This window comes from Calidris pugnax, unplaced genomic scaffold (genome assembly GCF_001431845.1).
Source record: "Calidris pugnax isolate Ruff unplaced genomic scaffold, ASM143184v1 scaffold99, whole genome shotgun sequence".
NCBI lineage: Eukaryota > Metazoa > Chordata > Aves > Charadriiformes > Scolopacidae > Calidris > Calidris pugnax.
In genome coordinates, this window is record NW_015090836.1 from 2,584,182 (window position 1) to 2,600,320 (window position 16,139).

At 41.1% G+C, this 16,139-nt stretch overlaps 1 protein-coding gene across 1 annotated transcript; it reads left to right on the forward strand.

Moving 5' to 3' along the window:
- Positions 1-1,046: 1,046 nt before the first annotated feature.
- Positions 1,047-14,447, forward strand: LOC106887804 (synaptotagmin-like protein 2; the record flags this gene model as incomplete). Its single annotated transcript, XM_014941543.1, has 3 exons — positions 1,047-1,486; positions 13,593-13,741; positions 14,425-14,447. Coding segments are annotated over exons 1-3 (273 nt in total), but the record flags the coding sequence as incomplete, so codon positions are not given.
- Between the last annotated feature and the right edge of the window lie 1,692 nt (positions 14,448-16,139).

Consider the following 16,139-nt stretch of genomic DNA (forward strand, 5'->3'; position numbering starts at 1 on the left):
TGATAAGTAAACCAGCATGGCAAGCTCGTGAGTTCAGTCCAAGTCGTTGGGGGTTTTTTTCCTATAAGTCTCCTGTTTCTGGAGTTCAGGCAACCTTTCTTTAAATAAATAAACCCCAACCTCGTGAAGAGAATTTGTGGACGTGATCCAAGTCCACATTATCCAGCACTGGAATAGGCTGCCCAGGGAAGTGGTTGAGGCACCATCCCTAGAGGTGTTCAAGAGATGGGTTGACATGGTCCTCAGAAATATGGTTTAGTGATTATTTTTTTTATTGCTTATTTCTTATTTATTTTTTTTGTCAGAGTTAGGTTGATGGTTGGACTAGATGATCTTTAAGGTCCCTTCCAACCTAGATGATTCTGTGATTCAAGTCTATGCTGGCAGAAGGTGAACACCATGGATGCATATTGAGCTGCCTCTCTCTGTCCTCAGAGATATCTGGATCTTGTCTATTTGACGGATGTATATTGAGCTGCCTTTCTCTGTCCACTGCTCTGCTGTGAATCAGCAGTGAATTTTTCCTCAGAGATATCTGGATCTTGTCTATTTGTATGTGATAACCATAGACACAGATTTCTTGGGTGCTCTTCAATATAATGTCAATACATGCTTTGTGTCTTGTTGGTTTGTTTTTTTTTTGGTTGGTTGGTTTTTTTATATTTTTTTTTACTTTAAATGAATGTGGTAAGTGTTCTTGGTCCTGTCCATGTGTTGGTTGTTCTCTCTCCCCCCTCCCCCAACAAATTGTTCTGTTGACTTAAAGGACAACTTCAAATGCACCTATTTAAAAATGTATCATTTGAGTGACACTTGATTCTGTGTTTCAGGGTGTGAGTTGCCATATAGGAAAGGAATATATTTTCATGGCCACCTTGTTCAAGAGACCTGTAAAACAGGTTTGACTTGAAGTGACCATTTGAACTTCACAAAGTAGTTTAATAGCACTGAAAAACTTGTTTCTTTTAATTAAAAAATGCATACATAATCTACTTCCCTGATCCCCGATATTACAGCTTGTTCTTCCTTGTCTCGTTTTAGGGATGTTTTGTTTGTTCTTAAACACTGGATGTGCTGGGTCAATGAACTGTTACTCCAGGAAGCAGAGCTGAGAGGACAAGCTGAGAAGACACCATTATGATGGCAAGCAGGAATACAATGTTTTGTCAAAAGTCCCTCATCTAGGGAAGCACGTGCATACTCTACTGCAAGAAAGCAATATTTGGGGCTCTTTAAACCCCTGACTGTAACCTGGTTCAGTTTTCTCAGTGCCTGCTGGAAGAGACTTATCTTTTTCCATACCTTTAAAGTGGACTACAAGCCTATCCTCAGCAGGATTTAAGATCTTCCTGGACACGCCACCAGCCCCCCCCTCACACAAGAAGATGATTGACCTAAGCTTCCTAACAGAGGAGGAACAAGAGGCAATAATGAAGGTGCTGCAACGGGATGCAGAACTAAAGAGAGCTGAAGAAGAGAGAGTCAGGTAAGGGATTTAGCACCTGGGAAGACCTACACAGTCCATCTTCTGAAGTTATTCAGAGCATAGGAGTAGATAAAAACAGTTGTTGCTGGGGGACCCATATTCCACGATATATGTGGTTTAGAGATTTTTACTGTGGACTAAATTTAGTACAGTGTGCGGATAAAATGCCTCTACCACACAAATGATTCGTTACTGGCCAAAAGACTTAACTGTTGATTTGGACCCTTACAAGTCCCAAGGGCCAAGCACACCTAGTACACATCTAGCTTGACATGCATCTGTCTCGGTTTCTTCAGAAAAGCATCCAGTTTGCAAATATCAAAACCTCTGCAGACTGAACTAATGCATAATAAGTGGGGGATTTGCTTCAAAAAGAGCACTGGTGCCCCAAGCAAAGAAAAAACTCAGCAATATATCCGAGAGATGAAGCTATACCTCAAATATGCAGAGCATTGGAGCTGCAGTCCAGATGAGGTACCAATGCTACGCTCCATTGCCAAAAGAAGTCCTTGCAGTCTGTGCCTAAAGCAGAAAATTGCTCCCTGTTTTCTTTGTAGTGTCACAGACAGATCAGGGTGGTGTTATTCTGGAGTATTTTGTGTGCTGGGAGTTTTTCCTAGAGCTACTATTAGGGTAACTGCCACGAATAGAGATGGATGCATGGAAAGCAGTACTGCCCAGGTGACTTGACTTTGAGAAAGCCATCTATCCAAGTACAAGTCGTAGTTGAATGGTGGATTCAGCTAAACCAGATGGATACCTGCTCAAGAACGAGGGTTTTAGTTGTCAGGCTTTGTTTTTCAGTGTGAAGGAAAGTATCCATTACAGGTACACAAAATGACAAGGGACTGAATAATGAAAAAAGGATCCTCAGATGCTGAAAGGTCGAAGTGCTGTGACACAAAGAAGTGTTCACAGGTCTCTGCTGAGGCAGGGTTTTCTCTCAGTGGTTCATCTTCTCTAGGATTCTTTCTCATTGCATTGTTCCTCATGAAGACATATATTTCCTATTTAAATGTTTTGAAATTATTCCAACTGTGATGGATTTGTGATGGTTCTCTTCTGATTTCTGAGAAATATTTGTTGACAGATGTCCTCTGTGTAGGTGTACCCTACCAGGTCTGAAAGTGCTCAGGGAAAGTAATCGTAGATGTGAGTTTGAAAACAGTATCTGGGGAAAGGAACCCTTCCTGGAACAGAAAATGAAAAAAGAAAAAAGCCGCTCTCAGTAGTGGTCTGAAAGGGCTGTCTATGAGTATTTTTGTCTGTGTAACTTCACTTTTCCCATTTGTAATTCAAGTTCAAGAGGGTGTGGTGGAAAATGCAAGGGACTGCAGCTTGTAGCAGCCTGTAATCAGCATGTTTGTTTGTACAATAAAATGTCTCTTCTGGTTTCCGAATATTATAACTTCTCACAAGCTTGAAGTTAACATCTGAAACTGATTTTTCTGCGTCCATGTGGCACATCAAACTTGCTTTTTATATATTATGTATTAAAACACTACTGGAATTATATCTCCAGCCAAAGAGATGCAATGTTTTAGTTTGAATTCTACAGTCCTGCACACCTGGAAGATTCCAAGAGCTGGGATCAAATGTCATCAAACAAACATCACACCCTGACAAAGTGTTGTTTGTATGTGTATAGAAGGGAAGTCTTTTAATATGATCTTTTTCCTTCTAACAGAAATTCTGAGGTTTGAAGGGTGTTCTAATAATCCGTGCTGTGTTCCTGGAGCGTGGACAAACCGGTAACATGACAAAAATCCTCTTTGAGCAACTTCCTAGTGGAATTTTACAAACCACCTGATGGTGTCCCTTCTCTGCCAACAGCTCCTAATATTGCTTACCTGTAGTAAAACTCTGCAGGTTAGACTGGCCGAAGCAGGCGGCCTGCTTTAACTCCTGGCTTGTTGAGTGCTGCAATAAGTGTTTGCCCCATCCTGTGGCTCCTCTTGTGCTGCTCTGAATCAGGCAGGTAATTTTAGGAACGGCATCGTTTTGGGAACAGCATGTCTGCTTCCTCTTTGACCTCTGTCCCAGAGGAAAGGGGATATTGACATTTTCTTCTCCCAGGCAAGAGGGTGATGAATAAATCTCAGATGACAAGAGGGTGGAATGCAAGGAAATAAAAAAACATTGCAGCCTTTTTTATTCCCAGCGCAAGAAAACATTGCAGCCTTTTTTATTCCCAGCGCTAGAAGATGCCTTTCCTGGCTTCATTAAAGCAGAAGCTGCTGCCAGCCCCTGAATGGCAGAGTTGCTGAGGAGGGGAAAACCAGCATAAAGTGGAAGAGCTGAGTGACAACTTGTCAAGAATAGAAGCTGGTTTTCATCAGATTGCTGACTGACTTATTTTGTTGTTGTTGTTGTTGTTGTCTTTACTCCTGTCCAGGAATCTCTGCTATACCCTGCTCCAGCTGGGTGTCAGGTATTGAATAAATGAGTGGGGATGCCTTTCTTGGCTTCATTAAAGCAGAAGCTGCTGCCAGCCCCTGAATGGCAGAGTTGCTGAGGAGGGGAAAACCAGCATAAAGTGGAAGAGCTGAGTGACAACTTGTCAAGAATAGAAGCTGGTTTTCATCAGATTGCTGACTGACTTATTTTGTTGTTGTTGTTGTTGTTGTCTTTACTCCTGTCCAGGAATCTCTGCTATACCCTGCTCCAGCTGGGTGTCAGGTATTGAATAAATGAGTGGGCTAAGCACATAACTGGATTTCCTGCAGTAGCCTCAGCACAGCCCTTCACTCTTTTTACAGTTGCGTAGTTCAGAATTAACACAGTTTCAGGCCCTTTCTGGAGACAGCAACGTGGATCAGAAATCTATCTGCAGTTCTGCATTGTGGTTGGGTGACTCTCGTGTGGTGGAGCAGCTGGTCCCCCGGCACCAGCGTGTCTGGGGCAGAAAGTTGTTGTGGTCTCCTTTAGGACAGGCTTCCCTGCTGTGGCTCTCGGTCCTTCCCAGCAGAACCTCCTGGCATTGCTCTTGTGGGCTGGGTTTGGGATTGTTTGCTCGTTGGGTAAACTGGAGGAGGGCCAGTGATAGGGAAATTCTGCTGTGGAGTTGTTTGTGTGGCGGGTGGTGACCGCTGTGTGCCAAACCCCTGTGATACATACCTTGGTGTGGCACTGCAGAACAAAAAGAGAAAGCTTCAGGGAGCTGATTCTGCTGGGTGCTACGGACTCTTAACCTTTTCTCATGTTCAGTGAGAGCATGAGGCTGTTGGAACCTTAGTGTAAATGATTTTTGATTCTTCAGTCACTTTTCAAGGCAGTTTTTCTTATATTGTAGACTGTCAGAAGGTGTTTTTGTGTTGATTTTGTTTCTTAGGATGGGATATGTTTCAGGTATTGTGGATATTCAGATATTGTGGGTATTCAGGTATTCAGGGTGAGTGGAATATTGGCATTGGGGGTACAGAACTCACCCTGTAGTGTAAAAATGACATTCAATGACTGTCACCAGAAAACATTCTTAAAATCTTTATAAAATCCTTTTCTGTTAGCTGTAACAGTTTTGAGGGAGCACTTAGCAGAGGCAAGTCCCAGGTGGAGATGGTTTTGAACATGGGTTCAAATTAATCAATCAATTTCTAATTAAAATTTCAGTTCAAGTTTAAAGGGCTGGTTGAAGACAGAAGAGTTTAGAGATGCTGCCTTAGAGACATGACCTTCTCATTTCTGAAAAGAATTACTAATTTTTCTTACTCTGCCTCCAGGTTATTTCTTCCAAATGTTCTAGAAATTTTCAAAATGAGTCCTCAGTATCCACTAATTGATTGTAGCAGCTTGGAAGTGTCTGCATAATTTAGTAACTAGGCACCAATTACAACTTCATAATTTTGAAGTATCACTCTTTCTCATTGCCATATGATACCAAGGGAATCTTTGTAAAGCTAAAGCTCCACAAAAAAAATGTTCATTTTACCTGTTCTCCACCCCTTTTTCTTATAAACCCCTTAATATGTATCACTTGCACTATTTTGCGATAAAAGTTTGGGCATTAGTAAATGAATAGAAAAATAAGATGTGGAAGAGGTGTGGCTTACAGGCAAGGAACACAGTGTGCTTTGGTGTGTTCTGCATTCTGTGTTGACCAGTGAATGGAATGTGTGTCTAATTGAGGTCTCTCAGCCTGGCCATCATCCCATCATCCCTTCTGATCCACACTGAAATTTTTCGAAAGCCTCCGTGGGCTTTGGATCAGGGATGCCACAAATAGCAATAACTTTCTCTAAATTTAGGGCTAAGGATATGTTAAGATCCTGTCAGAGCACAGAGCATCCCCTCTAGCAACACCATTCAGAGGTGGTTCTTGGGGTATGGGGTACTGATGTTATCCTTGAGCTTCAGTGGATTGAAATTAGTCCAGTAATAATAAACAAGTGTGACTAATAAGAAAATAAAGCTCACAATTCTTATGGAGCTGATTTTTAAAAGCACACTAGAAAAACCTAAACTCACTTTGTGGCGTATTTAATTCTTGTATTTTTAGATTATACATTTGTGTCAACAAGGAGCTTGCTTACAATGTGAGCAAAGCTTTTTAATCTGAAATTAACTCTGCCCTTAGTGACAAAAATATCTCAGTAGGTTGATTTATTGTAAGGCACTAAGAGTTGGGTGGCATGAACTCTTGCTGAAAACTCAGACTGAGAGATCTTAGTATTTACTCGTCAAACAGAGAATCTGCTTTCACACATTGTTCAGACACATTATAGGAGAAAAAGAAATTATTTGTTATTAATTGGAATTCATGCAATTTTTATAACTAGTTCTGAAATCATATACCTGGTCATACCAGGGACTTCTAATTAACTTTTAATGGGCTTACTTGTTAGTGACTATAATGTGCAGATGGTCAAAGAGTATACGTGAGAGCACGTGCTTGGAGATTGCCTTCAGCCAAATCAGGGGTGTCCTGTGAGTACTTTCCTCATGCCCTTAGTTGACTGATTTCTTTCTCACTGGACAGATCAGCTGAAGGAGAAAGAGCTCCATCACACTGTGAACAACCTGGAGCACTCCCCCAAAGGAGCTTTGGGCTAAGACTGGCCTCATCTGCTACCTGGACTTTCCTTCCTTTGCTTGGCTTTGTGTGGTGGTTGCATGAGATGAAAGCAGCTCAGGGCATTTCCCATTGCCAAAGACAGAGGGGATCCAGCATGTCAATTTAGCAACAACCTTTTCTCAAATAAATTGCACTTGGTCTATATTTTTTTTTCCTCTTTGAGTTTTAGCAGTTTAAAAATTATAGGGTCTTTTTTTTTTTTTTTTTTTTTTTTTGTTTTTTTTGGTGTTAATGGGGCAGAATTTCTGAGATGTTTGTCAAAAGTCAAAGTATCAGTTGCTGGTTTCTCAGGTGTGTAGGTACCTAAATACATCCATATAGGGTTTTTTTTTTTTTTTTTTTTTTAATGTTTGGTTTAATGTGTTAATGGGGCAGAATTTCTGAGATGTTTGTCAAAAGTCAAAGTATCAGTTGCTGGTTTCTCAGGTGTGTAGGTACCTAAATACATCCAGATAAGAACATTCCTCTTTAGGCTGTGAGGTACATCTGTCTAGGTGGAAAAGGATAAGCTCATGTCTTCTGGATTAATTACCCATTATGGACATTGCTTAGCACCAAATGTGACTTTCCAAATACAGTGACTATTCAGAAATAGAGAAATTTTATTCTCTACCAAAATGTGTATTTTATTATTTGTCCTTTTTAACAAAGCCACTGACATGACAATGACTGTGGGTTTCATGAGGAGGTTGGATGTTGATCTCCAGAGATGTATTTTTTTTAAAAAAATCCCAGTCCCCCTCTCCCACCTCTAAAAATCTATTCAGAGCAAACGCCTTTTTTTTGGCCAAAGTCTCCATTTCTCACTGCAAAGACAAAAAAATAAGGGGATATATGTCCTTCAGAAAGCTTTTCTGCATCCTCTATGTTTTCTGCCACGTTCATCAGACCAAATTAACAGTGAACTACCTTGTGAAGAGCCAGTTAGAAAAGCAGGACTGTTTTCATCTTCCTCTGGTGAGTTGTCATTTGATCAGGGCTGGTTTTATATTTTATACGTCTATTTTTAAAGCCTATAAAGTACTGGGAACACTGTGTTTCAGCAAAACCTGTGCGTGAATGCACCTACTTTCTAGCAACCTCTCCTCCTCAGATTTTGGTCAACCTGTACTGCTCTCCAGGCTGATTCAAATACCAAAGGTGTGTTGTCACAGGGTAGCTCTTCCTTCGTTGTGAAGGTTTTGTTGTTTGGTTGGTTGTCTTTTTCCACGGCAGGTTTACTTGGGTTGTGTATCAAGAGGGAGGTGGAGCCATTAAGAAGCCTCTGTGCAGATCCTTTAAAACAAACAGAGAAACTAAAGTATGGAAGTTTCTTATAGAAGTGAGGCAAGTGGAAGCTAATGGAAACTGTGAGGACTGACAGACCTTGAAAGACTCCTGCCTCCTGTACCCCGTAACCTCAACGGTATTGCTACTGATTTCCTGAATGGAATGAAGTTAACCTTCTGTATAGTAAGAAATGACTAAACAAATTTACATACTTCAATGGGCAACAGAGCTACCTGCTTTAGATTCTTCCTTTCCAAAATCAATTGAGTTGTCCCTCAACTGTCTAACTCATTCATTCTAATGCTCCAGGCCTGGATGCTTCTGTCTTCCCTTCTGATTTTAGAATAAATATCAGTTTGTCTTGTTAGTCATCAAGACTTGCTGACTAGTTAGTTCTCCAAGGATCCAAAGGCAAGATACTAGCTGAGATTGAATCATCAGGATATTGTTAGCAGACCTAACATGCCCAGACATCTGAATAGGCATAAAATGGAAGAACATGCAGGATTACAACCAGAACTAGATTCTCTTTTCCTCATGTCTCCACCTGCTTCTACCTACTGAAAACCTTGCTCTCCGAAGAGACCCCAAAGGCAAGAATTAAAGAGGTGCTGCTGCTGAGGTATGATGACAAGGATGGGAAAAGGCTGCATAAACCCATTGGTTTGGTTTATTCTTCCTAGGATTGCCCTTAACCAGTTTAAAACTATATTGCTTCATTCCTTAAACCATATGCGTGCAGCTACCACACAAAAGGAATAATCCATATTCCTGACTCAGGGCTGCCCATTATAAATGTTTGGGGTGTAGTTCTCTAACAAATGCCAGAACAGACTTTTTTTCCTACATCTTATCTAAATATGTGTGGGCTAAAGAGGCATGCTCATGCAAAGGGGAATGTTTAAACAGTTACTCCTTTTGCCTTGTAAACCTTTTATGGTTGTTCCCCACTCTCAAAGAAGGAAAAAAAAAAAAATAATCAGCAAGTCTGACACTTAGAATGCCTGGTGCAATGTTCTTTTCCTCCTCTTCTTGCACGAGTGATGATATGAAAATTTTCTTGTCTGTGTTTGGTAGGTGATGCCGAACCTAAATCCTTTGTTATCTTTTTGTTGGTTTAGGGTTTGTTGTTACGCTTGCAGCAAATGGAAGTGAGGATGAATTCCTCAAAAGCCTCTCTCTCTTTCCACCTTCTCCACTCATTTGATATTTCATTTGCAGGAGGGAGGTTTTGGACTTGAATTTGTAGATAAGGTGGTGGTATAAGGTTTTAAAAAGCCTTTATTTTATGGGATGCTTTTTTCATACATTCAGAATAGGGGGTGTGAGATGTTAATGAATCTGTCTCTTTGAGCCAAACATAAACTCAGAAATGTTTAAATCACCTTTAAAACAAGAAGGCCCAGAATGTGCTGGCACCACACAGACTGTCCTGCCCTAAAAGCTCCATTTAAGCTGTCAATTGTGGAATAAGGCATTAAAAGAAATTATGAAGGTGTTAATTGTCCCAACTTGCAAATCCTGTGGTGGTGGTTTGTAATTTGGACCCTGAATAAGGGGGGTCCAGGGGAAGGAATTACGAGACACTGAGGAGGTGTAGCTGAACAGCTTGAGAGATAGGGATGTAAATACTGTTGTTTCAAAAAATGAAACAGAAGTCATTATCACGTCGCCCCAACATGCAATGAGCTATTATAGTAACCTACAAAGCTTAAGATAAACCATTCCAGATTTACTGATAGGAAGGTTGACAGGGACTGATAATATCAGAGCAGATTTCCTGCCTTATATGTGATTTAGCCCACTATCAGATGTTTCGGAGGTGGGGAGAGACAACCCCATTAATACGTGTGGAGATTTTCTGTTTGCCTGCAGAGTGCCAGACACTTGCTTTGTGTGCTCCATCAGTGCAATTCTGTGTGTACTTGATGCCTTAGTGGGATGAAAAATTGGTCATCTTGCCATCAAAAATATTTCGTCTAGGCATAGAGGAAAATCACATTTAGTAATAGGGGAACTTGATTGTTTTATAAAAGTATTTTAAAATTAATTCCTTTTAACTATGTACTATCATTTTCTTGAGTTTAATGTTCCTATAGAAGATACAGGCACCAGTTTTATTATATCTCTGGGCTGTTTGATGCTGAAAAGTGCAACGTAGGCTAACTGGCATTTCAACAGACCACTGAGGGACTCCAGAAATATGTGCTTAGATCGTATGTAAAGCTGTGATTGCCTTTTCTCCTCATTGCAAACTTGGCAACTGAGCCTGCAATCTGAGTCTTAATCTGGATGCCTACTAGTTCTTTGGTCACCAAGAAGAAAATAAGGTAATGACAACTTCCTTGGGCTTTCTGTTGACTGGGGAGCTGGTGTAGAATCAACTCTTGGCTTCTGATCCCGTTGTGGTGTGCTGGGAGGCGTATGCACCGGTGGAAAACCATGGCTGTAGCCTCATTTCTCCACAGTTCCCTTTAAGGTAAAGCACAACCTAAATCTGACACCTGGCAGTCCAACAGGCCCACATGGTACAAGCAGTTTGATGTTACTCCCAAGGCCTGAGCTTGAGAATTCAAGTAGCATTGTAAAAATTCCCCGTTGCAACCTCAGCAGCTGTTTTTTATGCCAAGTCTGTGATGTGGTGTTGAACGCAGACTTCGTGAAAGCCTCTTCCCCTGCCAAGACTTAAAACCAATTGTCTTTCTGATGGGGGAAATCTGCTGCTTTAGTTGTGGCCGTGGAGTGCCTGGGAATAGCTCTAATGTTTACGTTGCTCTTAGTTCCTCAAAAAATGGGACTGAGAGGCCAAATGCTTCTCTTGAAGAGAGCAAGCCAAGCTAACAAAGTGTTATCAAGGTGAGAAGAGAAGGCAAAAGAAGTAGTTTCTAACTCAGCTGCTGTGAGCTTTTGTCGCTTCTTACCATACAAGCCCTATCAGCCAGGTGGGTCATTTGTGAAGGAAGTACCGGAGAAATTGAGGACATCCTGAAAGGAGGGTGTAGAGAGGGGGGGGGTGGTCTCTTCTCTCAAGTCACAGGCGACAGGACAAGAGGAAATGGCCTCAAGTTACGCCAGGGGAGGTTCAGGCTGGATATTAGGAAAAATTTTTTCACTGAAAGGGTTATTAAGCATTGGAATGGGCTGCCCAGGGAGGTGGTTGAGGCACCATCCCTGGAGGTGTTCAAAAGACAGGTTGATGTAGTGCTGGGAGGTATGGTTTAGTGATGGTGATGCTTCTTGTTTGTTGTGTGGGTGTCTGTTTTTGTCAGTGAGGTTGACGGTTGGACAAGATGATCTTTGAGGTCCCTTCCAACCTAGAAGATTCTGTGATTCTGTGATCTTTGTACCTTTGTTAGCAAGAGTGATTTTCTCCCAAAGTCTAAAAGACCTCTCGAGCTGGTGGAGTAAAGGTACACTAACTTCCACAGGCACCAAACAGGGGTGGGAGCAAGGTGCCTGACATTCACTCTCAGCCATAATGACCGCTGTGTTGGCCATGGATGACATTTAATGAGAGTTTAGAGCCATGAAAAAAATCTATATTTCTGTCTCTGTCCTCCTTATTTTACTCAGTTGTAGATCTGAGTCCAAGAAGCAGGTAAGTAGCCTGACACAGCTGAGAGGCCTGGGGTCCTGTCCACTTCTACAGCATTTATTGGTCTGAGCTCACTGGTGAAGGCTCCCACCACACCCCAGTTTCCATGGCTGAATACAAAGGTGGGAAGGTTTGAGCAGTGTCTGGGGTTGAATCAAACAGGGTGAGGGCACTGAATACTTGTCCTGTGACTCAGTACCTTCCCACTAGGGAGAACCTCCCTTGGCATGTGTTGTCACACTGCCCTGAAGCAGGAGCTGGGCTCCGAGCTCTGCTGCCCTGCAGGCTGTGCAAACAGCTGAGAAGCCAATCCCTAGCCCTAAGGAGCATCTGTTCTGAGAAGGTAAATAATACACGGGAAAGAAGGTGAAAGGGAGAAGCAACCACCTGGGTAAGAAGTCCTTGCGTGCCGTATTTCCACTGCTCCTGCTGGCTGTGCTCATCAACTGGCTGAGCCATGAGGAGTTGGCTCATACCTGAGTAATATATTTGCTTGAGGACAGAGGGAAGCTACTGCTGTGTTCCTGCTCCAACTTGGAAGACCTGCAGCGTATAAGAGGTGTCTATTTTGGCTCTTAGAGAAGCACAAGCAGGAGGGAGGGCCAAATTTTAAACGGTACTGCTATGGACTGTTGAATCTTGGCATTAAAAATGCCAATGGTGACCTCAACTCCTGGCAGCCTCAACTGTGTGTCGCTGATTGGAGACAGAGAAGTTGTTTGCACACCTAGGAGGGACTGACTATTGACAGTACTTTCAAAAAGCCATTTAGATACTTAAATTCTATTATAGCTGATGCATTCAAATAAACCTTTTCATTTCTGGCTGTACAAGGATGCAGGAGAAGTTGAGTGATAAGTGAGAATGGTCTCAGTGTGGTGGTTGGAACTGGCTCAGTGTCCTTGCTTTGCTGCAAATGATTGTACTTGACCGTCAAATCTGCAACCTGTAATAAAAGGTCTGTCGTGATAGCTCCTTGATTGCACTAAAAGTTCCTTCTCCTAAACTCATGAGCAGTTAAAAACTGGCAAGAACCTCCTTGGGTTTGGACTAGATGACCTTTAAAGGTCTCTTCCAACTCAAGCCAGTCTGTGATTGGAAGGATTTATCTGTGGAAGATGGCTCCATCCCACAGCAATGTGGATTCTGTTTGGCCTTAAAGTCTCTGAGTAACTTGATTTGTTTTGGTTTCTCCCTTGGGCTCTGTTATTAATTTGTTTTCTGAAGGAAGGGACATAAATGGAGAAGGCAGATGAAGCCTGACTTGACTTTTTTTGATCAAGTACTCTCTAAATGTATGTAGTAACTTTCCTGGTCTGCAGGTTAGTCTCCAGGCTATGTATAAGCATATGCCTAATGTGTTATATGCCTAACGAGGAAAGAAAACCACCTCTCAAATTGCACATGGCAACTCCTTATGTTAAAGTATGCTTCATAAAAGCAGGGTGACCCTGAGGCCTGAAATCAAATTATTAAAAATTTGCTTCACAGCATTGAAAATGGCTGCAGTTCATGTGATGTAAATTAATAAACTGCACAAACTTATTTTTTTGTTTCTTCCACGCGATGCCTTCTTTCTTTATAACTCATTGTATTCATGTAAGGATTTTTGTGTAATCCATAGAAAAAAAAAATGCACCATCTTTCCAATGCATTTTTGGAATGTGTGTGTAAAAGTAGTGCCGTATGAACAGCCTGAAATGGCATCTTTTGAGACCCAAAACAGCCAGAGACTTAAATCTGGCACAGATTTCTTATGCTGCTCTGCTGGCTTCTCTCAGTTTTAACCTTGGAAAACCCACCTTTGGAGGCAAGAAGTCAAGATCTGCAGTTATTGGGGACTTCTCCAGGGCTGTCGCTGCTTGAGAGTTTATCAGAGCAAAGCATTTTTAAAATTATTTTTTTTTTAAGAGTTACTTCAACTGATGCTCTGAGGGTAATATGGCTGAGGCTCTTCCCTTTCCAGCTCATTGTCATCCTTCATAATTAAATAAGGAGAGTAAGTGGTCAGAAGATGGAAATAGCATGCTGAGATTAGGATTAAAAAAACAACCAACAGAAATCCACCCCAAAACCAAAAAAAAAAAATATCTGACTTCTATCCTGTTCTATCCGGTTAGTAGATTGTGTATATCTCATCTATTTAACTTTTTTTTTTTTTCTCTTTCCAGGCATTTACCAGAAAAAGTCAAAGATGATGTTCAGCTGAAGAATATGAGCGGGCAGTGGTTTTACGAAGCGAAGTCGAAGAGGCACAGAGACAAGATACACGGAGCAGATATCATTCGAGCTTCCATGCGCCGCAAGCCTGCTGCTTCTGGTAAGCATTTGGGTAGATTTTGTTTTGGAAAGGCTGGCTTTTACTGAGCTAATGTTAGACAGTGTTGGCTGTGAAGTACAAGAAGAATATTGCTATTTCTGCAAGCAGAAAATGATGCAAAAAGATATTGCTATGTCCATGGAGACATGGACAGTGGGATAGAGTAGAGAGATTTCCCATGTAGTTTAGAGTGCTTTGGCAGGGGGGGTTGGACTAGACGATAAAGAGATTTTCCATGTAGTTTACAGTGCTTTGGCCGGGGGGGTTGGACTAGATGATCTCTGAAGGTCACTTCCAACCCCTACAATTCTGTGATTCTGTGTAATCTTTCCAATGCTGTGTATCAAAGAGGGAACTCTGTGATGACTGCCAACAGGAGGAACTAGCTGGTGTTTACGTGGAGGACTAAAAGCACTCTTTCTAATGCTGTGTATTAAAAAGGGAACTCTGTGGGGTGACTGCCAACAGGAGGAACTAGCTGGTGTTTACGTGGAGGACTAAAAGCCCTTTGCACTCCTGGACTGCATTCTCATGTCCTTTTTTGAGGCCCTGTGAGCTACCACGAGAATGTGCAAAGGATCTAAGATTGAGGAAATTGCTCTTTAGTATGGGTTTCCAAGATTTTTGGGTGCTCAGTTGGTCATAACTCTCATTTAAGCAGGTGGTTAATTCTTTACGGATAGAATTACCACAGGAAGTTCAGAAGGTAAGTGTAAAAAAACCCAAATAAACAAAAAGCCCCACCTAATTTAGCAAATGCCAATACATTTGCATTTTTTTCTGGGGTGGGAGAGAATCCTATTCTTATAATCCCTTTCAGAGTCAAAACGTTGTGTATGTTATTTCCTCTACTGCTTTTTGCACTTCTCCAACGGGTTAGAAATGAAGGATTTCTTAGTGTGCGAAAATAAGCAAGATTTTTATTCTCACTTTTCCTATCCATAACTGCAAACAAAAATATCTTGACATCTAATGAGTCATTGAAACCCAGCAATTGCACATAGCTCTGAATGTCTCAGTATGCTTGTTTGTTCAAGTAATATGATTGGGAACAATTAATCTTACTTTAAGATAATAGGGCTGTAAGTACTTTCCTTGAAGCTATAAGTCACTGTAAAATTTCTCTAGAATTTTATGACTGATTTTCATAACCTTCAAGTCTAAAACCAGCTGAAATCACAAACATGCCACGCTAACCACCTGTGAATTTTTGTATTCTTTTCTGTAGCAAGAAAAGGTCTGAAAACTTAAAAACCCAAACCCATCACACACAGTGACCTCAAACTGACTAAATTGCCATTATCCAAACTCATCTCTGGGAATATAGGAATTGAGAAGGTGTGAGGTTGCAGGATTAGACACAGGAAAACAAACTTAAATTGTAGTTACAAAATCTATAGAAAATAACAAGCTGTGGTACATCCACAGCATTCAGAAGTACCTTGCTTGCTTCACTAGCACACAGCAAAATCCCTCAACAGAATTTAAATAAATAAAACAAAACAAAAAATCCCACAACAAAAACCAAGGCCATAAATATCAGTACAACCCAGTGAGAATAATAAGAGTCTTGCCCTTCGAAGTCAAAAGGGTTTAGTAGAACTAGAGGAGGTTAAGAGGGGATGGGGGGCTGTTTCTCTAAGAAAAAAATTCACTGTCTGTACAAAATAGGACTTCAGATTAGAAAGCCAGATGCTGAAAGATTTATAATAGAAGCCCATAAAATCATGTATACTATAATTTTTTTGTGAACATAGGTAGACTGTTTGCTTTCTCTCCCAGGGATAACATTAATGGTGATCGGTTCAAAACCAGAAAAGGAAATGGTCACTTTTTATGTGGAAAACCTACATTTTAAGATGCCTCAGGACAGCGCATAGACATAAAAGAGGCATGGCTTTAAAGAGCTTCTTGAACAAAAATAATCCAGAAATATCTCCTCTATTTCAAAAAAGTCTGAGGTCCAATTGGCTGCAGGCTGGTCCTGGCCTTCAAGCCTAAACATGGTGGGGAGAAAAGCTTTTTGCCTGGTTCCTGTAGAGCAGTTCTTATGCTCTACTTTTATTTTGTGTCTCTCCAAACAAAATATTGTATTTACTTCTGATGTTAGACACAGTGCATTATCTTTCCACGTTCTATTCTTTTTTTAAGTAAGAGTTTCATAATATAATATTTATTATGAAGTGAGCACCAAGCTTTTCGACATTACTCAATTTACCAGAATATGCTGTTACCTATCCCTACTGCTGAATGAATGTGTGTAGCTGCTGTCTGGCACACAAACACATTTGGCTTTAAAAAACATTGCTAATTGATCATTTGAGGGCATCCACTGTGATGTGGGAAGCTGTGGGTGCATTCACAGAATCATCACAGAATGATACGGGGTTGGATGGGA